The 25,789-nt window shown below is 39.7% G+C and overlaps 2 protein-coding genes across 10 annotated transcripts in view; one reads left to right on the forward strand and one right to left on the reverse strand.

The window, feature by feature from the left end:
- The first annotated feature begins 113 nt into the window (after nt 1–113).
- Nucleotides 114–8,278, forward strand: LOC117738925 (interleukin-15-like). Of its 2 annotated transcripts, XM_034545117.1 has the most exons (6): nt 114–382; nt 5,513–5,595; nt 6,031–6,124; nt 6,341–6,385; nt 7,290–7,421; nt 7,658–8,278. In XM_034545117.1, exons 1-6 carry the CDS (start codon nt 314–316, stop codon nt 7,757–7,759), a joined length of 525 nt encoding a protein of 174 aa, XP_034401008.1. In that variant the 5' UTR covers nt 114–313; the 3' UTR covers nt 7,760–8,278. The 2 variants fall into 2 exon arrangements, with proteins under 2 accessions (XP_034401008.1, XP_034401000.1); XM_034545109.1 differs by having other exon boundaries at nt 7,290–7,747.
- Nucleotides 8,279–9,201: 923 nt separating this feature from the next.
- The window catches only part of inpp4b (inositol polyphosphate-4-phosphatase type II B), a 98,501-nt gene continuing 81,913 nt past the window's right edge, over nt 9,202–25,789 (reverse strand). For 6 of the 8 annotated variants that reach the window (XM_034533918.1, XM_034533948.1, XM_034533949.1 and 3 more), the window contains 8 exons: nt 22,134–22,306; nt 21,530–21,653; nt 20,792–20,918; nt 19,796–19,936; nt 19,254–19,351; nt 18,759–18,871; nt 17,986–18,140; nt 10,278–13,089 (listed from right to left, as the gene is read on the reverse strand). In XM_034533918.1, coding sequence (XP_034389809.1) covers nt 12,915–13,089; nt 17,986–18,140; nt 18,759–18,871; nt 19,254–19,351; nt 19,796–19,936; nt 20,792–20,918; nt 21,530–21,653; nt 22,134–22,306 — 1,106 coding nt within the window. In that variant the 3' untranslated portion in view covers nt 10,278–12,914. The other 2 variants (XM_034533926.1, XM_034533909.1) reach the window with 1 other exon arrangement.

Consider the following 25,789-nt stretch of genomic DNA (forward strand, 5'->3'; position numbering starts at 1 on the left):
TTTGAATTATGAATGTGTGCAATTTAAAAAAAGGTTTCTGTTACCAGCTGCCCTGACACGAACTGGTGAGTAACATCGTGACGAGGAGGAGGAGGAGGAGGAGGGAACTTCGACGTGACGCGGCGCGAGCAGGGCGTGTGTCGGTCCCTGGAACCCACATCTGGACCGTAATAACGCTCGTTTCAAGCGTTAATAACACAGGGCATGGACTAATGAGACAAAAAAGCTTTATGAGAATAAGTGAAAAGCAACAATGTGACAACGTTGGCCTGTTGCTCCGCTCGGTAGGAGAGCGACCGCGGCCGCTACGCAGATGACAGCCTTCATGACGGCGTTCCCAGTGATCCTCGTCCAGCCCACATGCCCCGGAGACCAGCACGCGGTGAGTCGACTTTCTGCGTGCTTTACAAGTGTAAGCAACCTGTTGCCCGAACTACACTTCAAGGGTCGGACTTGAAGTAGAATAATACGTTTTCATTTAGGAAGACGGGGCAACTGGCAAAGTTCACAGCGGCAGGAAATAGTTGGTGCGTAATGATCGGAGGTGTGTCAACCTAATGCTCCACGTGCGTCCACGGGGGATATTTAATGTAAACCATGTTGGTTATTTGGTAGAATAAAAACACCAGTACGACCTTTTAGTTTTGTTTCACTTTCATTTTTTTGCAGAGGCCTTAATCTGGTTCAACAAGCTCCTCCTTCTGTGTGGTGGTTGTAAATGTGTCCAGGAGTGATGACATGACAACAAACCAACAGCTGATAGAAGCGGGGGAGAATAAACGGGAGGCCCGAGCCATCAGGCCTTTTAGCTGCTGTTTAATAAGCTGTGAGCACTTTCGCACTAGTCGGTGTTGGAGAGTGTAGTTCGGTGTGGCTTTGCGAAGCAGCAGGCTCATAGAGCCTTGCTGCTTCAAGCCACACTGCATGTTCTCCTGCGGGCTTATTTGTATTACTTATTATTCATCTTCCGTCAGAACTTTGGTCGAGCGTAGAGCTCGCAGCGTTGGACGCATCTGCATACAAAGTACATCAAAACGTGCGGCCTGATCGGGAATCGAGTGCTATTTCGATACTAAGAGATCGGCCCGGCGCTTAGCCCCCAAAACGCCAAAAAACGGCGAGAAATTGTCCCATCCACTTGAATGGGGTTTCGGAAGAGAACACACTAATCTTTGTGTCCACACTGTGTCTCCATACATTAAGGTAGATAAATGATTTAAAGTTTAAAACGTTAACAAAAGGATGGAGCTTATTTGCCCAATTGGACATTTTTTCATAGCTAGTACAGTTTAGACGGAATCTTTGTTCGAGTTTCGGAAGATTTCTGGGCTGTTTCAGAGTTTATAATGGGTGTGTGTGTGGGACGGAATGTTCAGCTCTAGAGTGACAGCCAACTGTCAGAGTGTAAGAGGAGCCACCGAAAGGCCTACTCTCTGCCCCATCCGACTCCATTGTAAAACCGAGCCAGATTTTCTTTCTTTAGACAAGTGAGAGCACTTTGTAAACTGTGATTAAGCCGTCATATCTAAACCCCAAAACACATTTAAGGACATGTACACGTTCACAAAAGCCTTGAGCCGCTCCTAATGTCCACACTTTTGTGATCAGAGTTATGGTTTTCTGTGACATTCCACATTTCGACAGGTTCTTTTTCATGAAATACCCAGATTAGTCAGGGACACACAACTGCTCAAACGTCACATGCGCGTGTGTCAAACGTCACATGCGCGCCCGCACATGTGTGTCTGTCTTTTATAGAGATCAGAGGAGAAAGAGCTTCACAGTAACTCCGGTTATATTTACGTTATGTTATGTTTTCGTTCTTTATTTTTAATAAATTTGCAAAAATTTGCAAAAAACAGTTTTCACTTTGTCATTATGGGTTGTTGTGTGTAGAATGTTGAGGAAAATAATGAATTTAATCCATTTTGGAATAAGGCTGTAACATAACAAAATGTGGAAAAAGTGAAGCGCTGTGAATACTTTCTGGATGCACTGTATAAAGTTAAAGTAACACTCCTTTCAGAGTATAATATTATCATGTATAATGCTCATCACAACTTCTGTTGGTTTCAAGTGTATCCATAGAGGGCTGATCATCTTTTAGATGTCACAGCTGTTGCATCAAAATGTAAAAAGACGTGAATTGTCAGATGGAGTGCAATAACAAAATATTAAGTAAATAACACAAATATCAAATACATCGGTCAGTTTAATAATTAAACACTGCATCATATTTTATTGTGTACTTGTGTGTTCTGCATGCACAATCTTAATGTGAAGACTAATTTGTAACAAAAGAAGACACATAAACGTAGTGCAGCTAAAAGTGCAACATCTCTCTCTAAAATGTAAAATCGTTGTGCTTGAGTACATTACATTTCACCACTTTTATTAGATTACTGTTATTATTTATGCTTCAAAAGCAACATGTTTAAGATTCACTCCATATGTGTTTTCAGACTTAATAATAATTTGTGTACGATACAGTTTTTGCAGCAAAAAAATTGAAAATAATTCTTGTTCATTTCAAAAGTCTCCTATTTGTCCACTCAGTTTGTGCACTTTCAAGTTTTAAAATCACACTTAGTTGCCCTCTAAGTTGCATACTGAACCATGATTGGCCTCCAAAGCGGCTATGATTTCACACTCATAATCATGTGCGTACGTACGTCTTCCACTAAGATTTAAGGTGAGAAACTTTCCTCCGTCAGCAGATGAATATTTTAACAGCCTTCTACTGTCAAACTCAATATAAACGGACTCATGTGACAATAAGCAAGACGTGTTTTTGAGCGGAGGGAGACTTTAAGGTTTTATTTATTACCTTTATGCTCAAGCTATTATTCTTCAAAGTTAATTTACTCACTAACTTGTAAACAGCCGAGGGGCTTTTGACAAGAACCTGCCAGATGTGTCCAGATTTAAGACTCCAGGGAATTGAGTCCTTGCTGTGAGGACCGTGACTCTGGAGTGACCGGTCTCCCAAATCCCTGTCTTCCTCTAAAGCACAACATACAACTTTATTTATGATGCTCAAAACCTCATTATGTTTAATACGCTGTATAATTTTAGGTTTATATCTCTCTGTTTCTGCATTGCTTATTTTAATCTAGTGTCTTTGCTTTTGTTGCTTATTTTTTATAACGCACTTTGTAAAGTTGGTTTTGAGAAGCACTACAATTAATCTTTTCTATTATTATTATTATTATTATTATTATTATTATTATAATTCAAATACATACTTGTGTAAAAGCACCTGAATAATCAAAAGTAACGGTACTTACTATGCAGCATAATTTATTATTATTATTATATATTTATAATATATATTTTACTATTAAATTACATTAGATTACATGTCATTTTAGCTGACGCTTTTATCCAAAGCGACTTACAATCATGTTACATTCATACACTGTAGACACAGCTACAGGGAACAATTCAGGGTTAAGTGTCTTACTCAAGGACACATCGAGGATTCAGCTTCACATCTGGGTCATACAGGCAGCCCAAACATCTGTCCCAGATTTACCACACGCTGCATTACTTCATGTTAAGTGCTGCATTTTTGCTAAAATGTCGTTAAACAGAAACAACAATTTTGATAACAAACTCACCATTTAATTCATATAAAAATAAAGGCCACTAGTTTATATTTGCAACTCTACCCTGTTTTATATCATCAGAAATAGAGGATCTTTCATTTTGAACCATTTGTGAAAAACAAACGTGAAGACGTCAGCTCTAAACTGTGATTTGTATTTTTGTAACTTTTTTCCTGACATTCTATAAACTAAATGATTATAAAATCAATTGAATCACATCAATCAATGCTGAAAATAACTGTTAGTTACAGATCTACATCTCCATAGCCTTCTGCTAATATAACATTCAACAACCGTAATCCAAAATTCCCGACAGAATCCATATAGTATTGCGCAAGGTGTTGCCTGACAAAACGGCATGGTACATCATGTCCTTTTTAACGGAGGCATGGCACACCCATCCTTTGTGTTTTGGTAACTTTGAGAACATTCTGTGGCTAAATGAAATACAACACAACAAAGATGCAACCAATAAACTATGAACGGACACGTTACCTGAAGGGAAACACAATTACATGAAGACACACTGATTTGAACCGCAAACACCTCAAACTAGCCTTAATTAAATCAAAAGCTATTGTAAAATATAATGTGGAAATCAGCTCAAAATGGCTCACAAAGAGCAACGGGAAATCCGGAGTCAAATTCCTCGTATGTGTATACATGGCCAATAAAGCTGATTATGGGGGGGGGGGGGGGGTATATGATACTACTGTTAAACTAAAGAACATATTTAGCATTGCTTTAATGTCCACTTTTACTCTAGTGGAACAACATCAAGTTTCAAGTTTTTATTTGTTCGAGAGGGACAATGTACATTAATCCATCCATCCATCCATCCATTTTCAATACCGCTTATCCTCATTAGGGTCGCGGGGGCGCTGGAGCCTATCCCAGCTGACATAGGGCGAAGGCAGGGGATACCCTGGACAGGCCGCCAGTCCATCGAGGGCACATGTAGGGACATACAACCATTCACTCTCACATTCACACCTATGGGCAATTTAGAGATCAATTAACCTGCAGCATGTCTTTGGACTGTGGGAGGAAGCCGGAGAGCCCGGAGAGAACCCACACTGCCACGGGGAGAACATGCAAACTCCACACAGAAGGACCGCTCCGACCGGGAATTGAACCCGCGGCCCTCTTGCTGTGAGGCGACAGTGCTAGCCACTACACCACCGTGCAGCCCCAATGTACATTAATGAACACTTTAAATTAAAATGTAAATGTTCCCAATTACAATTACATCCGCAACGCTGATTTCCATTGCCTGTCCCCCTGCCAGAATGTAACATCAGCAACAAGAACCCTACAAACGCTCAATTATCAAATACACATATTCATATACACTGCCTTGCTCAAAGGATGAACCAGAAACGAGACAAAATGACGACCAATCAAACAGTAGGAGTGAAAGAGAGTGGGCAGGGTTTAGTGCATTGGTTCCAACCAATCGAGACAAACCGTGGAGACAAATCCTTGTCGTCTAAATGTTTTCAGTAATGGTTTTAAAGATCTCCTCAAGACATGTTTTAAGACAAAAATACTCTGCTTTGATAATATCATTTTTGTCTGTTGATTCTGCGCAAAATAATTACGTCTTAATTCTGCACAGTGAAGCTCACACATATTCATCCAAGTGGAAAACACAAGCAATAAGGAAAACACATTTTAGAGTAGAGGGGACTTAAAGGCGCTGTATTTAACTTTATGAACATTAACAAAGAACCAAACAACTAGTTGCTATAAAAAGATAGTTTGAACAGAGAATGAAGTCTGAGATGAGTTAATACTTATAATTTAATATTAAAACCTATATAATAAATATAACGTGAAGGTAAAATTGTTTTTCCTGACTGATTAATTCAAGCTTGACTTGTATTTCTATGTGTTATTTCCAGAAAGGTGTCCAGTTCCAGTTGACTTGTCACCTTTACCGAGAGAGTCACAAAACTCAGGTCTGGCTTTGTTTCTTAGTTCTGAGGTAGGCATACAGTGTGTGACTTGTTTATTGATTATCATACTTATCATACATACATATAATCGGTAATGAAAATGGAAAAAAAAACACAAACAAATACAACACAAAGTTAAGTCAGATATTCAACATTGTTCAGGGAAATATTAAAATATTAACAACAAAGGATTCTTTTTAAAATTACAGTTGCGAGTAGTTGGGAAATGGAAAAAGGATGGTACGTGCATGCAATTTTGTGTATAACTTGATATGGCTCATCCATTCAAGTATAAACGGCTTGGAAATACTGGGAAAGTTTCCCCAGAAAGAGATCATTTCATCTACTCGCTTTATTTTGAAGTGCCAGCTTTTATGTAGATGTATTAACACTGTTAACAACAAAAAGACACCACGTTATCATAATTAATATATGTAAATTAGTGTCTCGTCGCTCTCTTAAAGCCTCCTGAGTACTTCTACGTCTGCTGCTCCTGAGCTTGCTACAAGTCATCTACTGACATGTTTGAAGTCTGAAACACTGAAAAATGCCATTGAGGTGAGAGAAGGTATATTACATAGTTTTGTGTTCTACCACTTATGATAAGAGCATTTGTTTTTATACCAGATGTAGAAATCATCATATTCTTATATCCTCTGATACTTTGTTGTATCATTTTCTTTTCTTTATCCTTTTTACACACTGGTTAGTTTAATATTTTTAAAAAACTATATTCAAAAATGGGTTTAATTGTTTTTTCGTACCCCTTTTCAGAGATCTGAGGCGATGCTGTATGCTCCGTTAAGTAGTGACGTTAAAGTAAGTAATAAAAGACTTTTTAATATTCAGTTTTGATTTTAGTTTGCAGAAAGATGATAAGATCAGAGGACATGTCCGCACACTTGAGTCAATGATGTTCCAACATAAACTTAAAGGATAAGATTTGCATTACAATTATTGTGTTCTTATTGTAAACCAACCCGATGAAAAGAACCAACATCAACTATGAATTGGTGCTCCCAGCAAGTGCCGTCTGTGTAGCCGAAGCCTCTATTAACTATTAAAAAAACATAAATGAGTCACACTGTTGCACCGGGAGACATTTTCTGTCATGGCAACAAACATGGTCACAGTAGTTTATTGAGTAAACATACGATAGTGCACCAAAAGAGTATCAATCCATAGTTGGAAAAAGACCCAACAAATGCCCCATTTACTCATATTAAGACAAGGCTCAGCTGATTTAGGAAACGATTAGTCCGTGTAGCGCTAATTAGCCCATTCGAGTACGCTTTGACACCAAACTCAGATGGTGAACACGGAAAACACTATACCCGCTAAATATCAGCATGTTAGCATTCTGACTTTAGCATTTAGCTCAAAGCACCACTGTGCTGTAGACTCTTAATCTCATTTGAAAATTTAAATATATATTTGTGACCATTTTTCAAGCTTCTCACGGGATTTGTTCATATAATATTTGTATCCCTTCAGAACACCACAATGACATCAGTAAACAGATACATATTCTATTTATTGTGCAGCGAAATAATTGTGTGGCTAGGAAAGCAGTGGTACTATTAAAAAGAATGAACTTAACACAGAATTCACGTTATATCTTTGATTTGTGAGCTTAAATCAAGTTTCTGCCTCTGTGCCGTTATTATCTGCGTAATGTGCACAAAGGCATATGTGAATTATTGTTAATTTCTCTTTTTCCAAGGAAAACTGTAAAATGATATCGCTCAGATGTTACATGTCGGAGTTGACCATGGTCATCGCTGAGGAAGAAATTCAGGATCCAAAAACACATATTTTCTTTGATTTCAATGAGAAGCTGCCGAAAGACCACCCTGTAAGTCCTGTTGACAAAACCCCCCTTGGAGGGTCTGTCCTCACTTTTCATAACTGCATAACCACCGATGAAGTTGGATATGTGGAAATCCTTCACAAACAAACTTTTCATGACTGATACAGATGACATTACACAAAGCCTCTGAGCCATATTAGCATTTATTTATATGTTCACTTTTAAAATATGCATGTTATCATGTTTAAATATATACGTTTTGTGTCTCTTTTGAATTTTAGGTTGACTGTCCACCATGTGAAGCATACTCACTTAAAAATATGACAGTATTCCTGGAAAGACTCATTAGCCTTTTGCAAGAAATTAATATTCGGACAACGTGATGTGATGTAAATACGATATAAGCTACAAATGATTATTTGTAAATATTTGTAAAGAATTGTGGCTGTTTTTATTTTGTAAATATCACACTAACTGTGCCAACCTGTATTTTAAAATGTAAGTTTAAATGGTTGAAAGAACTAAATCTCAAGCCGTTGATTGCTTTTAACGGTGCACATGAAGTCTGTCACTGTGCGGCACAACTCGCCTTTCAGTGAGACCGTTTGGAGAGAAGGACCAGGAAGTAGCAAACATCCATCCATCCATCCATTTTCAATACCGCTTATCCTCATTAGGGTCGCGGGGGAAGTAGCAAACAGTAGCAGCATTTACTGTATATAATGTTTAATATGAATAAGCTCTCTGCTAAACACTACTGAATGTGACACCAGTTATACAGTATACGCCTTATTAACTCCAGTATCTTCAGAATAGTTGCTCACTCCATTAAATACTACTGAACTATGAAGTCTTTCTTTGTATTTATTTTAGCCTTTTGTTTCATCTCAAGTGATTGTTAAATGTGCTTTATAGAGTATGTTTTCTTCTCCTTCACTGCTTTTTCTGGCACATTTTCTATGTTTCTCGGTGCATTTCCATTCCCAACTGTTGTTTGGCAGAATAGCCTCAAGCAGATGTGAGGATGAGAAGAAATTCAAGCCCTAATGCACGACACAAACAAAACTGTGAGACACTAAAATAATTGATCCAAAGCGCAACAAGAGGCAAACAAAATAATTAAATCCACAGGTTACCTTTTAAGTAAGTAAAACAATTCCGAATAAATGATGATAGCCCTGTGCTCTTCTCTGGTCTACACAATGGTCTGTTTGGAATTAGAGAAATTACATAAACGATTCTCATCACTGTGTTATTTTGAAACAAATTTAAATCCACAACAGAAAATCCGTATATTCAAAGCATAAGCTTAAAGATTCGAAAAAGGCACGATAGTTGGAACATACCGATCGTACAGGTCAAGGGCAGAGACTTGAGTTATGCTCCAGGGAGGATTTGACAAGTTGCTTTTTTTGACGTGACCCTGGGATGCGATTGGAATCCAAAGTTATTGCTGTGAATTGAAGCTGAATACGGCTGCTGTTGAAGAAGCAAACCACCTTTTTAAGACTACAGACGCTAAGCACTTCATACTCAAAATCTGAATTAATGTTGGATTGTTCAATTCAGTACCGTGTTCGGGATTCAAGTGTTTTAATTTCAGGTACAACTTTTTAGAGATTATCTTTATTTTATCCAGCCAAAGATTGTACAATCTTTTCATCTATTTGAATATATCTTGCAAGTTGGTCATGTTTTTTAATGCAACACATGGTGTAAATTATGACTTGTGTAGACTGCATTCATGTTTACTTCAAATAAACGCACACGTCAATGTAAACAGTATGCAAAACGTCACACAATCATCATTAAACAATCACACATATTAACATCAATCCATTCTTTTATTTCATTTCAATACAATAGACAATTGTAAATTGTAAACACAACATGCATTAAAGTCCAAGGTACCAACCCATTAAGTATAAAATCATTTTAGTATACAAAAATAAATAATTGAATTTGATATAATGCGTTCAGAAACGCTGGTCCAATATCCTCGTTCTGGCCTGTACCATGTGATATAAAAATATAATGAAAAAAGCTTGAGTGCAACCATTAAAATAATGAGATGAGTGTTAGGAAACAGGATTTAATGTATGCTTTAAAATACTGGTATGTTACTTATTACAAATGAATGGAAAATAGGTCTGCATCAGTCAAAAACAATGTTTGGACCTGAATATGTGATTACATAAAAATGAACAATTGCACTTTCATCACGTAAAACTGGAATTTGGAACAGATTGTTTCCAAGTTATTGTGGAGAGCAGTATTTATACCACAACAAATCCCTGTAGCAGGTTTATTCTTGACCTCAGAAACAGCCGTCTCAACCTAACTAGCATTTAAAGAAAAAGCTTTTTAACTTAAGCTCAGTGAATGGCGCTCAGCAAAGGTGATAAGCTATATGTTGTGTGGCAACAACTACTATGTTCCCACACATTTAATTTCAGCGAGAGGGGAATTCTTCATGCAGGTTGAACGGCTTACGGCCATAAAGAAAGATATTAAAGATCTGCACACTGTGGTCGGCCCACGTTGCTGCCCTGCTCGTCACTGCTCAGGCAAATAAACAAGGCAATAATGGAAGGTGCATTCATTTTTACAAATAGTCCAGCTTGGAAATTGATGAACACATCCAACATCAAACTTATCAGCAACATATAAAATCCATCCAAAATATTTGAACCATCATGTATCGGCTTTCATATTTAAAACTGGGGAAACACACAGGGACTTTGGCCGAGGTCCTCACGAGTCCACTTTACCGTAAGTACCCTCCGGTGGCCGGTAGCACTTGGGAAAGGCCATCAGCTGCAACATGTTGAAGGCATATTTCCTGCATCTAATATTCTTTTGAACGTTCTCAATCCGACATCCTTCTCTGGTGAGCAAAAAAATAAAAGAAGGAAAAGAGGAATGAGGGGAAGGAAAGAAAGGAAAACGAAAAAGTAAACATGGATGAGTTTTTAAATGATGTTTCTAATGATAGGCACAACAAATGATTTAATTTAGCCCCTAAACAAGATGACTTCTCAAAAATGTTTATTTATTGAATTAAGTATTTGTTTGTTAAAAAAAGATACAAAATAAACCTTAAAAAAAACGTAATACATGCATGACCCATTTGCATGGTAAGAACTGATAACCCTTGTGTAATATTTCAAGGATGTTGAGCTGGTGTAGTAGAAACAAGGTACATAATTAAACTATTAGCTATTAGTATTAGTATTATGCTAAAGTGACTGTGGATTAGTCATAAATTACATATTCACATCTCTGCAGAGATCTCCTCAGACAGCCGCTGTTGCCACTCACATCTTCTGAACAATTCTCTGTGACTTTCTGTCACTTCTGTTTGGTAGAGTTCAAGTGTACAACCATTGAGCTTGATTAGACTCAAGTTGTGTTCATTCCTGACCTCGGAGAACAAAGATAGGAACATTTCACCAGTGGTTGAGATGTCCTTAAAGAGCTTGAAGAGCTCAGATCATTACGTAAACTCAAGTCTGCCGATACAGACATGTGGGATGAGGGAAAACTACAGAGAAGATACTGAATGGGCCTTTTGGTGGGAGGGTTTTCACAAATGTTTGCTGAATAATGCTCTACCTGTAACCTATCCATGTGTGTTTGATTTGTCGCACAGACCATAACACTTATGTGTTGCAAACTCAGTTGTTGGGCTGCAGATTTGACCCAGAAACACAACACGTTAAAGGATGATACCTAACAAATTGTTACTTCCATGGGACCAATATAATAATATACAACGGACAAACGGAGTTTAGAGGCCGTCCTGCTTCTACCATGGCCACAGGATGCCATATATTTAACAAATTGAGAAATAAATCCTTCAGTATCCATTAAACCCCCCCCCCTCTCTTTCCCTAACTCTTACCTGCGACTTCGTCTTCCCCAGCAGCGACAGCAACGCTGGTATTGTTTTCACTTAGAATCTGTTCTTCCTTCACTTGAACAACAGATCCGTTCTATTTTCAACATAAACAGTGAGAAGTTTAGCTGCCGCTTCATAAAATCAACGCTCCGGAGGATTATGTGGGAGAAAGAGCATTAGATTATTTTATATTCCAAAAATCTTCTCCTATCGAGTTAAAAAATAGTTATCACAAAAATCCCCAAAAACTACCTCCAAACCGAGACCCGGGTCATTCAGATTTTGTAACACTGCATTCAGTCATGTCTTCCAATGATTCAGTGATATCACAAAGATTATGTTTCTAAAGGACAACTTGGTTTGGGTCATAAGTCAGACAAACACATTTCCAGAAACATGACCAACGAGCTTCCCTCCAGGATTGTAACTTGAAAAGGAAAGTGAACCTTCCTCCATTCCATTGCAGGCCGCAACTGCTGACACTTGCTCTTCCACCCTGCATACAATGCCGTGATGACGTTTTATGACAGTTTTGTTTTGATTTTAGAAACAACTTTCATGCCTTTGAAGGTGTTGATCCTCATTCCAACACAACAGTCGGGAATCCAGTGTGCTGGAGCCATCCATCAGACACCTCAATCACACCTCGGATCTATAATCATCTCGGCTCATCTGTGGCACGCTGACTAAGTGTATCCGACTGGTGAATCTGGTTCCCCATCTGCTTGTGTTTTCTCAAGCTGCGGTGCGTCGAGCTCTCTCTGACACCGAGAGCGACTCTCACACAGATTCACAGAGCTCACCAGGATCAAAAAACACAAGTCGTTTTAATGTTGCTGTGACGGAGGAGTTATTAAGAGTTAGAGACATTAGAAAGAATGGAAGAAAGACAGCAGTATTAGTATCTTACGAGCACCAAAGGTCTAAAGTTCTGCAGAACAAATATTGTCTGGAGTAAATGAAATAAACTCTGCCAAATGAATAATACAAAATAAAAAAAGTGGTTAACTCCTTCTCAGCTGACAATACAACACTACATCTTGTGATGCGTTTGCATGTCAGCTGTATTGCAGAAACTGATAAACAGGCTTATGTTTAACTCACATCCATTTGTAAAATGACACACACCACATGCCTCATCCAGATGTGAACATATGTACTGCATGTCTCAGCAAAATAATCCTCAAATAAAGTGTCACACACAGCCTCCGTTATTTAACAGGATAAGGTTGTCAATATTCTATATTTTTCGCTGATAAAATAAAATCACGTGAAAAGATCAAAAGCATCAATTAATTGATCCCACTAACAAGTATTGTTTATGTTTTCAAAGTGTTGCTTATCTTTGCCATAGAGTTATTAAACACACATGAATGAGCCCCATCGTTGCAATATTGTCAGATTAACTTAAAGCTTGTCAGAAAAGATTCCTTGTAAATCTAAAAAGAGTACAGATTTAATTACCGGTTATTTTACTTAATACCATCTGTTTTCCCCAACGTCGATATATGAAAATCACTCGCGCTAATTAACTTCATACGAGGAAGCCGGTCAGATCACACGACCACCACTGAAAAAAAGAATAACCAGCAAACACAGAAAAAAAAGGAGTGAGTAGAGATGGCATTGTCAGCAATTTATTGATATTTTGCAAGCAGAAAAACAAGACTTAAAATGAGCCACACCACCAGTAAGTGCGAGCTCACGAGCAGCAGGGCAATGGGGTAAAAGTGTCGCGACGCTGGTTTGTTGTCTGTCCCGGCGCCGGCCTCCGGGTCCTCCCACTGCCCGACGTCTCCCTGGGTCAGCCGACTGCGGGGGGGGCCCACCCGGGTGAAACAGAACGAACAGATCAGAGAGCGCTGGCGTTAGTACAGTCGAGATGCGGTCTGAGTGGGACTTGCAGCACAGATTGACCACTTGAGCTGAGACCAGAAGGCCCACTTAGACACACAGCCGGGATACAGACTCGGCCTCAAAGAGCCTCAGACAAGCAGGGGGTGATGAACGGAGCAGAGATGTGAGTGGCGGACTCACGGAGAAGCTGCATGTTAAGCCGCACAATGACATGACTTGGTTGGCTGAGGATGGAGAGAGGAGGCATGCAGTGTATGATGCACATTTCATAGGGAAAAGCTTGATGGAGATTGTGTTTTCATGACATCTGATCCAGCTGATTAGTCGAGAGCAGAAGAATCCTTGTTTACAGGTTTTTTGTGAAGCGTGACACTTCGGTGTCCTTTTGGATAGCACGTCACTCCATTCGCACTCTGTTTGTGGGAGACTTAACTCACTGTCACTTTGGGCAGTACAGAAAAACGGCATGTAAAAAAAAAAAATCACATATTTGTAGGATCTTTATCCTGTGTGGGTAATAGAACTAGGAAAAGACAGACACGCACATGCCTGGAGGTAGAAACAGCATGACCAACCAGTTGGTTATGTAAAGAACATACTTCCTCATATTCCTCATATCTTAAGGAGCTTGTAGTACCATATTGCCCCACTAGAGAGCTGCGCTCACTAAATGCGGGGCTACTTGTGGTTCTTAGAGTCCTAAAAAGTAGGATGGGAGCAAGAGCCTTCAGTTATCAAGCTCCTCTTTTATGGAACCAGCTTCCACTTTCAGTCCGGGAGGCAGACACAGTCACCTCATTCAAGAATAGACTTAAGACTTTCCTGTTTGATAGTGCTTATAGTTAGGGCTGAATCAGGTTTGCCCTGGTCCAGCCCCTTGATATGCTGCTATAGGCTTATAGGCTGCTGGGGGATGTTTTAGGATACACTGAGCACCTATCTCCTCTTCTCTCTCTCCTTATGGATGAATTTACATCTCTCCATTGCACCTTATTAACTCTGCTTCCTCCCCGGAGTCGTTGTGACTTCACGTCTCATAGGGTCCATTGGACCTGGAGGTGTCTGATGCCTGGTGAGCCGGCCTCCCACCTTGGCCCTGCTGATACCCCGCCCCCCCTCCTCTCTACCTCCTTCTGTTTCATGGATTGGAGTTCCATTCATACATTGTCATATTCATGTAATGTGTTTATGTAACTTTGTAAATGCTGTTCATTCTGTACACATGACATCTATTGCTTCTGTCCATCCGGGGAGAGGGATCCTCCTCTGTTGCTCTCCTGAAGGTTTCTTCCCTTTTTTCCCTGTGAAAGGGTATTTTTGGGGAGTTTTTCCTGATCCGATGTGAGGTCCTGGGACAGGGATGTCGTATGTGTACAGATTGTAAAGCCCTCTGAGGCAAATTTGTGTAATTTGTGATATTGGGCTATACAAAATAAACTGAATTGAATTGAATTGAAATACTTCCTGATATCAAAGATCTTATCAAGTTACATTAAAACACGTCTGCCAAAATGCTGCTGTAGCCACTTTATCACAGATGAGAGTCCAGTCTGTCTTATCAGCAGCATTCCGCCTTCCTTATTCTTATTCAAAACTAACTTTCTTTGACTACAATAAGCACAGTTGACTGAATACCTGCTGACGTTGCAGTTTCCACCCGTTCAAATGAAAGCAAATTAGCATATTTATATTGTCACATTTATGCAGTTGTTTCACCTAATTGTCTTTCCTGTGCAGAATAAGCATCATGTCCTGAGAAAGCTATATATATACATATAATTCCAAAACTAATTCCATTAAAACATAATCTTTTGGTTTGAAACAAACAAAAATGTGTCAGCCAAAAGTACTACTGGAAATAAAACTGACTATAATGCTCAAGATTCTTGTACATGTGTCAAGACTTTCTTTTGCTCCTTTGAGCTCACAACTTAATTCAATTATCCGCTCTTGCCTCTTCAACACTTAATTAATGTCAAGTTCCTCTTCTTTTAAAAACTAATCAATTTAAGTATGTAGGTTTAACAAAGTAGAGCTGTTTGTAGTGATTTAAGAGTTTAATCATACTCATGAGAAGTCACTGTTGTGAATGCTTGAGCTGGTGTCAAAGGTCAAAGACAACCAAGAGGGTCAAAGAATATCCCTTCATTGTGCCCGCTGCAGATTATTGGAGTGTACTTTTACAGATAAATTGCAGCTTTCTTTCATCCTTTCAGACTAGATCTTCATCACTGACCTCCCACCAACTCATTGAGAAAACCCAAAGCACTGTTAGGTTGTAGTGGATTTTATATATATTTGCACATGTAGATAAGAGAAGTTTATGTTTTAAATTAATACATAAAGGAAGATATGATAATTAATTTGGGATATTATGAGGAATATTCTGGAGGAATGTATTGTGAAACATAAGAAGAGGATCACTGTTTTATTATTCTGTTTTAATGACAAATGTAATGATTAACTGTATGATGCATGAGAATGAATGAATGTTTTATTGTTTAGACAATAGTTAAAATGGATGCCGATTGAAACCTAATGTGTTGTTTTTATTCGGAAGGCAGGATAATAGGGTTTTATTGTGAAGGGGAACTTCCTGTCCTTGACCGGAAGAGTGAGCTTTGACCTCGCCTGGTTACTAATTGGCGTAGCGAACAGAACTGCTGCATCCTTTGAACTGACCAATGGAACTAACCTTTAGGTGTGAATTCATTTGCATGACCATACTAACGACCGAGCATTTGTTCTGGGGAGACATGGTTCTACTGGTCTGGAGACTCGAGACAGCCCCGGTCTGTTGCTCCTTGGGAGCTGCAGTCCGTCTGTGGAGAGTTCCTCCTTTCTGGCCCCACGATCGTGAACGCTACATGAGTATTATCTTTGCCATTAAATATTGTTAAACTTTAACTCGAATCCTGAATTTCCTGCGGCCACGGGACCCGGAGCTTTGAACACGAATCTTACAGCACGTATTTTTAGGACGTATAACGTATCACTGTAGGCGCTGTATTCAGGGAGACAGGGATCTCCTACTGGTTCACCCCCCTGGAGGAGCTGTGTGGGATGTGTTCACAAAGTGATAATAATAATAGTGTGATGCACAAACATTTAGAGGAACGCTTTTGTCTAACAAGATCCTTAATATGTTCCACTTCACATTATTGCATGTGCCCACGGCGATAGTTGTCTTTAATGCAATGACCAGGATACATTTATTGTCAAGGTTAAATCAGTGCATTAGTGGATTTACCATATTCTACTAAATGTTTATGCATTCTACTGTATATGAGGATATCTGATGAACTTGTCACAAGATTGAGTAGTTTGTGATAATTAGCAAACTTACTGTAAAGACTTCTATAACTGCATTCATTTGAGTATATTTTAACGACACTAATATACCAACATTGTATAGTTATTTATGTATAAACCATTTGGTTGGGTGAAGAGTTATTTATAGAGTGTGTTAACTGTCACAATATATCTAGTCCGTAAACCCTTCCACACCCACCATCCTAGAGATATAATATTAATACGGTTTGTTAAGTTGCTTCCTGTGCTGGCAGCAAATGTTCATCTCATCGGTTTGAGGTATTCATTTCATTAACTTGTTAAATTCCTTTATAAAAACAGGTTATTATGTATGTATGATTTAGGATGAGCTTATTTAAAGTGGCAATCCTTACTATTTCCATCCTGGTGGACTTTGAATCTCCAAATGAGTGAACACACTTGAATTGTGCTCAGAGTAGAGCAGTGTGGAGTGTGTTTGTCTGGAGCTTCACATTTTCAGAAATGTGAGCATAGCTACGTTTTATGAGTGTGTGTGTACAATGAAGGAGTTTTTTTTCCCCCGGGAGTGTCGCCACAGACCTCTAGTTCGTAATACTGCAAATGACTAGATATTGAAATACTCTTATCGGCTGGATCACCATTGCCCCAACGTCTTCTGTGATGAAACAGCTTTCGAGATTATTACTTTAATCACCATATCTTATTATTTTACACCAATTTCTGATCCAGATTAGTTGTAGAATATGTTGAGAGATTGAGTCGAGGGCATCTAACACAACTGCCATCAGTTGGCCTGTACAGGTCACTACCACAGGCATTGTGCACACATGTCTAAAGTTAGAACTTATCAGATTTAGACAGATGCAGATGTTTACCCTGCTGGCACATACACACATTAAAAGGCAGCAGTGTCCCTGCAGCACTGATAGGAACATGCATGGATGCCTTTGAATGTGTGAGGGAAGGCGGTGATGGTGGAGGGAACACATGATGATGTTTACAATGGCACAACCAACGGTGGTAAGATGGGAGGCGAATGATGGCGTCAGCTCTTGCTCACATAACACGTCTTATGGGTGCAGGTTATTTCTTTAACCAAACATTTGTAATCACGTCTATTCATGGATTTATTAATGCAACTGCTAAATCTTAGCCATTAGCGGCTAAAAGGTCAGTTCACACACACTTCTATCACTTGCCTCTTGTAGTATCTAGCCATGAGGTTAGTTTGGCCCAATGCAGTCAAAGTGAATGGTATTATACTGTATGTCTGCTCCTCAAAGCACTTAAATAACCAATTTGAAAAAACAAAAAGTAATCAAAACATTGTCTTTGGAGAGACAAGCTGCTACAGAAGTTGTTACATGTTTTTCTTAGTTTTGAGCCACTAGGGTTAGGGAAATCTCGGAGACACACAAAACTATCTACATATTACTGAGTCACAATGGAGAACTATGTCTTTATGTAACTTTTTTTTAAATGCAGCCCGTTTGGGATTGGTTGGAACAATAACTTGCACCCACAATAGTTCTATAGTATCTTCTATCGCCGTCTTACCTCCGCATACAGTCCAGAGCACGGATGAAGAAATCCTTGCTGAGCTGGTGTTCATCACGTAGGAGGGCACACTGCTCTAAGGTGACAGACATGGATGTCCGGTCTTTGGCACTTTTACAGCTGGTAAACCTGATGCCATTTAACCTTCGGCAGATCTGGAGGGAAGTGGAAAGAAAAACACACGTAATGTTCACATGAATCACAAAAAGGCAAATTGTTCCTTTTTTCCCCCTTCCAGTAAATTGAAAAACTTTGCCTCGTTTTATGTATTTTAACACTGACTTGTTTATTACCTCAAAGTGTGGTCGTTTGTGCTTCAACACATGTTGTGTTTTACATTTTTTACTTTACAATATTCTTTTTAGATAGCCAGTGTCATTGTCTTGTCTATTAAATGGAGACAAAAAAAATAGCGTAAAAATAGAAAATATTAGCATGATAAGATTCAATTAAGAAGGGAACACTTTTCCACCTGAACATCAGCACAGAGCCGCTCGCGTGGCGTAGTCTCGTTTTAACAGACCTCTGTGAGACAAGCACTGTGAGAACATGTTAAACAACTCAATAACAAGGTTAAAGGTCAGCGTCTACCTAGTATCGTCTTCCAAAGTCAATCCATTATACTCGGGCAGTTACTTTTTGTTTGGCCCCCATTAAAGCATATGAAATATCAATATGTCAAAAATGTAATGCTACACTACATCTAAGTGTTTACAGGTCGCAGTAAATGAGCTAGAACGAGGACGTAACGTTACAATAAAAACACTGCTCACCGTTCCAGCAATCCATAGTATCTCCACATTCTTTCTCTTCTTTGTAACTACATTCTGGCCCAGGGTTTCTAGTAATTCTTTGATATCAGTCTGTGTCTGAAAACATGGTAGACCTGTTCATACAAAGCACAAAACCCAACACAAGTGAGTGGCTCTGTTTCTGGTGAAAATACAACTTTGAGTGCAGACTGCCACTCAGAGCTGAATGCAGGTTCTGATGGATTAATGTGCGTTAGCAGACGAAGGGAAACAACCCACTTGTTGCAGACTTGCTTTCTAACTGATAAAGTGACAATATTTACATTGTCCTGGTGTAGTAAACTCCTTAAGATAATCAATGCATTCTAAAACAGTTTCAAACTATTACTTTCGCCACATCATTGTAACTCTTCATGAGTCACTTTGCTGCAGCAGTGACAAGTTTGAGCATTCTTTAAAGATTTCAGAGATAGACGTTTCACTTTGGTAAAATAAATTAAACATTTGTGCACTTACATTCTAGTGGCACCTTTTCTCTTAGTGATTTGTAATAGGCCTCTAACGTCTCGAAGTTCCTCTGGTTTATTCTTTCTTGAAGAGAGATGTCTCCGAACCTAAGAGGATGAAGAGAATAAGGACGGTTACGGTGCAGCATCACCAAGATGCTCAAGAAAACTTGCCAAGCGGTGAATGCTGCATTCAGCTGGAAAAAAAGGGGCGATAAACCATGAAAATAGTTGCTTTTGTGAAAAGAGAATACCGTAACATTTTCAACCAGTTACCATAAGTAAATGCAACATAGTAAAAAGTTAAACTATGAGGAAAAGTCAGTATCCCATTAAAGTTTTAAATGTCTCCTGCACGAAAGGATTATTTGGATTTAATTTCTGGAATAGATGCATAGAATGAAGTATAAAGAGAAAGCCTTGCACCGCTGTGGTTTAAAAAAAATCTTATATTGATGAGTTTAAGACCACACTGGCTTTGTTTAATATGTTCACACAAAGAGTGCTTTTGCTTAAAGTCCAACAGATTGGGGTGAACACGGACTGCAGTACCTCTCTGCTATTGTTTGCTGTTCGTTGATGCCCACGTTAAACAGCACTGGAAATACTCGCAGAGGCTTGCCCTCCTTGATCTCCTCTGGCAAGGTCTGGAAAACCAGTCTTGGTAATGGCACTTCTACAGTGAAGTGGTCTCTGGATGCAGGAACAAAAAGAAACAAAGAAATTCAACACCTTTTGCAACTCTGTAGAACTTGACACGTTTGGGAAGTTGTACAATTGGACACTTAAGACAGGCCTGAGCAAGCTTTACAAAGAGAGACAGATTGCGTGCATGCATGTGTGAAAGAGAGTGTGATTGTGTAAGACAGATTGCCTCAACAGATTGACATGGAGCGATGCGGGGCAAGAGGAATGTATCGTCTTATCGCACATGGGCATAATGCGCAGTTACTAACTCAAATTAACTGGCTTGACCTTGTACAGCCATTACAATGAGCCAGCAAGCACAATATCAATTTAATATGTATGTAGACTACAGTTCACCATGTTTCAGAAGAACAGCTGTGCTGCTTGGTGTTTTATAACAGTCCTTTCTTTCACTCTACAGGTCACTTATACCATAATGTTTGCAGCCTTCCTGTAATTCTTGTGCACAAACACACACACCCAATGCTGGAATTTGTCCCTGGAGAGGCAGATACATATCATAAACATATATTAATTATGTTCAGGGAGCAAACTTCAAATACTCTGTACATCCATGCCAAGTGGTCTGGAGTTTGATTCAAAGGTGGCCAGATATGGAAAAGGAGGTTTCAGAGTACGGCACAATAACAGACTCTTATCAAAGAGGAATCGGCTATAATTAGTTAATGTTCGACAGAAACATTTGTACAGTTTGAGGATACAGACAGCGAGTGTGCAGAGAGGGCTTTACTCTCTGACTGTAATGTTGTTCAGCCGGGGAATATGGGAACAATGTTCTGACACACCACAAATAGTGAGTATATCAAAGAAAAGCAACCGCAGAAGGAGATGATGTCTCACCGTCGGCCACACACTAAAGGCTGGAGGTCACTGAGGTCGTCCGACTTGGCCTCTGTAATCTGGAACAGGACTCTCTTCAGGTCTGAAATTCCAACATCCATGTCCTCCAGCATCCCGATCTCTTCACCTTAATCGGTTCGACAAAACAATATTAGTAGTGTTTACCAGTTTAATCATTGCTTGTCAAATGTCTTTTTAATTCTGCAAAATGAGATGAGTCCGGCTCAAATTTCAAAATGTCAGAGGGTTAAAACTGGATGATGAATACAATTTAGAAAGTGCCCACATGTTATACTGCTGTTACAGTTATATACCGTTGTTTTCGTCATAAAAAGGGTTAAAGCACATCCAGCTGCACCAAGAGCTTGGGCAAACTCACACGAATGAGAACTTTGATCACAGACCTGCAGGTAACTAGAATAGAGCTACTCATATCTTACAGGGAACTCCTTTATTATTTCAGTCTCTGTATTGATCCGATCAGAACCCATCCAAGACACTGGGCAACTTACACCTAGACTACGTTAGTTTAAAACATAAAGAGCTGCAGTGACTCATCATCTTGCTACATGTTGCGATTTGTTACAGCTTCACTTTTACTCATCACATTACTCAGACTCACCCAAACCAAACTTTTAGGTTTTTCCTTTCTACAAAGCAACATAAAAGTGAACAGCGGTGTTCAGTGGAGGTTTGGAGGTTTGGAGCTTGTAATTTTACTCTTGAACATGTACTCACTGTAGGTGCTGAGCAGACTCTCAAACTGGGCCACCAGACCAACCAGGTGGAGCTGCCTCAGGAAGCCTTGGTCCTGCATTCCTGCATACAGCCTCATGACAAAGCCACAGGCTAGGGCTGCCAGCTGTTACACACACACACACACACACACACACACACACACACACACACACACACACACACAAACACACAGACGCACACAAATGACAATCCAACAATCCACAGGGCTTAAAATACTTCAGCTGTTGAACAAAGGTGAGGAGGAACAACACAGGAAGTTTAAAGCCTTGATACACAATCTGTAAAATTAATTAAATCTGTTGGAGTAAACTTCTACAGATTTCTTTTTTTATAGCTTAAAAAATAAAATACTTCAAGAGGTATTCGGACTTGATAGCTTGAGTTTGAGTGTATATGAAAATATGATTAGACGATAACCTGCTATACAGTTCAACTACCTAATAAGTATTCCCGAGTGTTTGTGTGGGATTGGCGCATATACGATCAAAACATTTCCGAGGGATGTTTTGCAGAGATGAACTCCTTCAGAGAAATCCTTGAGGACTTCTAGAGAGTTGTGTATTATCCCAGTGTGGCTACCTACTGCCTGACTGAAGACCACGTCTCGCCTCTGTTGGAGGAGAAAGCCCTGCGGAATACTGCAGGCCGCCTCCTGCAGGAGCACAAAGGTCATGGCTCTCTTTGCCTTCTCCACCACCTCCATCACACACTCCTTTAACCTGGTCACCAGAGGACACAGCTGCTCCCTCCAGTTGCCTGCAAAGAAAATGTATATTAAAAGGGGCGGCGGTGTAGACAGAGCTATGAAACTAGTGACGTGGTTATATTAGAATATGTCTTAACGCTTGTGTTCCCAGCCTTTAAACAACACACAGCTTACCTATAAAGTGAAACCGGTTTATGTTTGCTTGAAACAGGGGAGGAATTACCGGCAAACAAAGGCAAGGTGATTGGCTAGTGCATGATATCTCTTTTGTATCTTTGAATCAGTGAACGTACTTCTTTTAATGTAAAGTGCCGTTGTGTCCTTAAGGGAAACACTTTGGTTAATGTGTGTGCAGCAGTATAAAGGGCAAGTACAATTATAGGACGGTGTGGAGATAATTATAATTATAAATAACCATCACTGATGTCATAGCTCTGATACACCTGTGCCAAACAGTGAAGTATGATATCAACAACAGCTCTATGCGCCTCCTGAAGATGACATTGTTGACTGCATAAGTGGCATAAGGTGAACACACAGCACCACAAATCTGCAGCCAGAGGCAGATGGTGGAGTTTTTAACAGTTAATTAGTATGCTGACGAAAGAAAGAAATCATAAAAGTAAATTGTGTGTTCTAGCCATTCGTATGATCGCATTAATTCAACGATATTTCAGTCCTAATGCTACACTACATCCTAAGTGATTGCATCGTATTGTAATTGATGTGGAACACCAGCGTGTGCACTATAATACATTTCATGATTAAAACATCAAACACTTCTGATGTGTGGAGAGGTGTGAGTGTGTGTTTTCTTTAACATCCTGGGGTTGTTTGCATGTAATCTAATAGAGGTTAACAGCCATGTGTAATGTCACCAATGGTGTAAAAGTTAAGAAGGCCACCCGAATCGAGACCCAGTTATGACCCTAGACCACGGTTTTGAGACCAAGACAAGATCAACGCGAGGCCCACTCTGCATGACACCCTCCCTCAAATTGATCCCCATTCTCATTAAAACAGATTCCTCTTCATTTATTCATTTAAATGTTCATATTTATTGTCATATATATATATATATATATATATATATATATATATATATATATATATATATATATATATATATATATATATATATAAATATATATGTGTGTGTAAGTCATTTTTTTTACATCTCTTCCCAGAGAAGCACATCTTCTTCTACTGTCATGCGTTCACTTTCTTGGTGTGCGTGTGAAGAGGAGGCGGGGAAGGGTGACAGCTGTTAACAGTCACAAGCATTTTAAATCAGAAATGAGGTCAGCTATTGGTTGCATTTGAAGCAGGGAGATTTACATCTAAATCACAGTATTGATGTAAACACATTATTTAGAGAATGCTCAGGTAATTAAGTGATACCTCTGCAGTTGGAATAAAGTCCTCTTTGTCTGAGACAAGGCCGAGTTCAAATGCAGTTGATTCACAAGAAGTATTGTATGATTTATCAACATATCTGCCCTGCTGCCTTCCGATGGCTGCATCTGATTAGCTTCTCTACTTCCTTTGTGTTTTCCATTGTGAGTAAATGTTGCAAATCAACAACACACTCAAAAATTAAATGGATTCAGTATGCATACACACTTCTCTGAGTATAGTTAATTTTGTCACACTACGAACTCAAAACCTGCTTACAAACAGGATGTGGGAAGTGGGACACAGCTATAGTGTGATATCGTGGTGATGTATTTATATGCATTACTCCATCCAAAACAAGTGTATGATGATCTCCTCTCAAGCCACCAGGGGGCAGTGTTGGTTAAGCAATAAGCAAAACTAGATCCCCACTGTGCATTTGGTTCAACTTCAACATATTTAAAAGTTCTTTGGGGGGAGGGAGAGAGAGAGACAGAGACAGAGACAGAGAGAGAGAGAGAGAGAGAGAGAGAGAGACAGAGAGACAGAGAGAGAGAGAGAGACGAGATTATTGTGGACACGCACATACGCACAGGCACACAAAAACACAGTTGGATTCCACCAATAATGTATGGAACATCAGCCTTGCCCTTGCCAGAAAAAATCATGTCTTATCTCATTCTGCAAATACCGCCTCTGCACAGAGAAGGAGAAACAGAACTCCAGCTGTCATCTCTTCGCCAGCACACCTGTCCAAACATCAAAACCCCCACAACGCGTCATTAAAAGCCAGAGCTTCGCCGGTCTCCGCTCGGAGATAAAGCCTCTCTCATTATTCTGTCCATGTTTGTATTTAGACAAGCAGATAACCACTTGCTCTGAGCCTGTTCAGCGTCTTAATAATGTGCTCGGGGGTTGAGCTTCTCTTTCAGACTGAACACCAGGTGGAGAGCCTTGTTCATATCTACCAGCTCACTCAGACAGATAGACACATGCAGAACACATGCACACACACACAAACACACACACACACACACACACACACACACACACACACACACACACACACACACACACACACAGCCTCCCCTTGTCGCCTGGTCAGACCAATGCTGCAGCTCTGCGTGCCAGTTGGCAGTTGTAACAGACTGGGCACTTGTCTGGACACAAGCTTGAGGCAGGATTTCATTGGACATAAGGGAAGACTGGGCAGCTTATGAATGGCTCTGCATATCAAATATTGCTTTCATCCGCTTCTCTGGCAACGATTTAAGTTTGTCTTTTGCAAATGCTTAAACATCTGGGAGCCTCTAAGTTGAACCACAGTCTTGTCTCACTCAGGCTGCAGATAAGACTCCAAAACTGTTCCGCGTTGTTCCCCTCACGGTGGAAATGTGTTTGATTTAGTTTCATATATTTTTGGGTTCAAAAGCTTCTTAAACTAAAATAAGCTAATAGCCAATACTGATAACATATGCTGCCAATGATAAAGATGGATACGTTGAAGACAACTCTGCATTATATTACATAAAAGTTTCCTATGATGGCTCATGGTATCGGTTCACCTGAAGAGAACTCAAATGACCACTTTGTGAGGGCAGTGAACTTTCACCAGGTGGACATTTGTGCCAAATTTAAAGGAGTTGATCCCAGCTGACATTGGGCGAAAGCAGAGTCCACCCTGGACAGGTCGCCAGACTCTCGCATTCACACCTACGGGCAATTTAAAGTCATCAATCAACCCGAGCTGCATGTCTTTGAACTGTGGGAGGAAGCCGGAGAACCCACGCTGACACGGGGAGAACGTGCCCCCTCTTGCTGTGAGGTGACAGTGCTAGTTTAGTTTAGAAAGTGGAGAGATGGATAGATGGATGTCCTTTACAGTAAAATACAACCTTCATGTTAAATAGCACTGGGAACTGGCTAACAGTATATGAAACAGAAACAAACATATGATTGTTTGACGCTCACTGAAGAACTGAAACAAATGGAGACTAGCTCAATGATGATTTGTTGAGGGACACGCCCGTCATGCAGCATCAAATCTCGGTTTGCAGCTTCATGTCATTGGCCTGCATTGAAAATGATGCTGCGTCGCTCATTATGCCGTGAAAGCAGCATAATATGTTCAAATCCTG

Source organism: Cyclopterus lumpus, chromosome 1 (assembly GCF_009769545.1).
Source record: "Cyclopterus lumpus isolate fCycLum1 chromosome 1, fCycLum1.pri, whole genome shotgun sequence".
Classification (NCBI taxonomy): Eukaryota; Metazoa; Chordata; class Actinopteri; order Perciformes; family Cyclopteridae; genus Cyclopterus; species Cyclopterus lumpus.

Bases quoted from the DNA above. Each gene is read 5' to 3' on its own strand.
- LOC117738925 (XM_034545109.1), top strand. From the start codon at position 314: ATGACAGCCTTCATGACGGCGTTCCCAGTGATCCTCGTCCAGCCCACA. The intron at 6,125-6,340 runs GTGAGAGAAGGT...ACCCCTTTTCAG, and splicing joins CACTGAAAAATGCCATTGAG to AGATCTGAGGCGATGCTGTA. The intron at 6,386-7,289 runs GTAAGTAATAAA...TCTTTTTCCAAG, and splicing joins CGTTAAGTAGTGACGTTAAA to GAAAACTGTAAAATGATATC.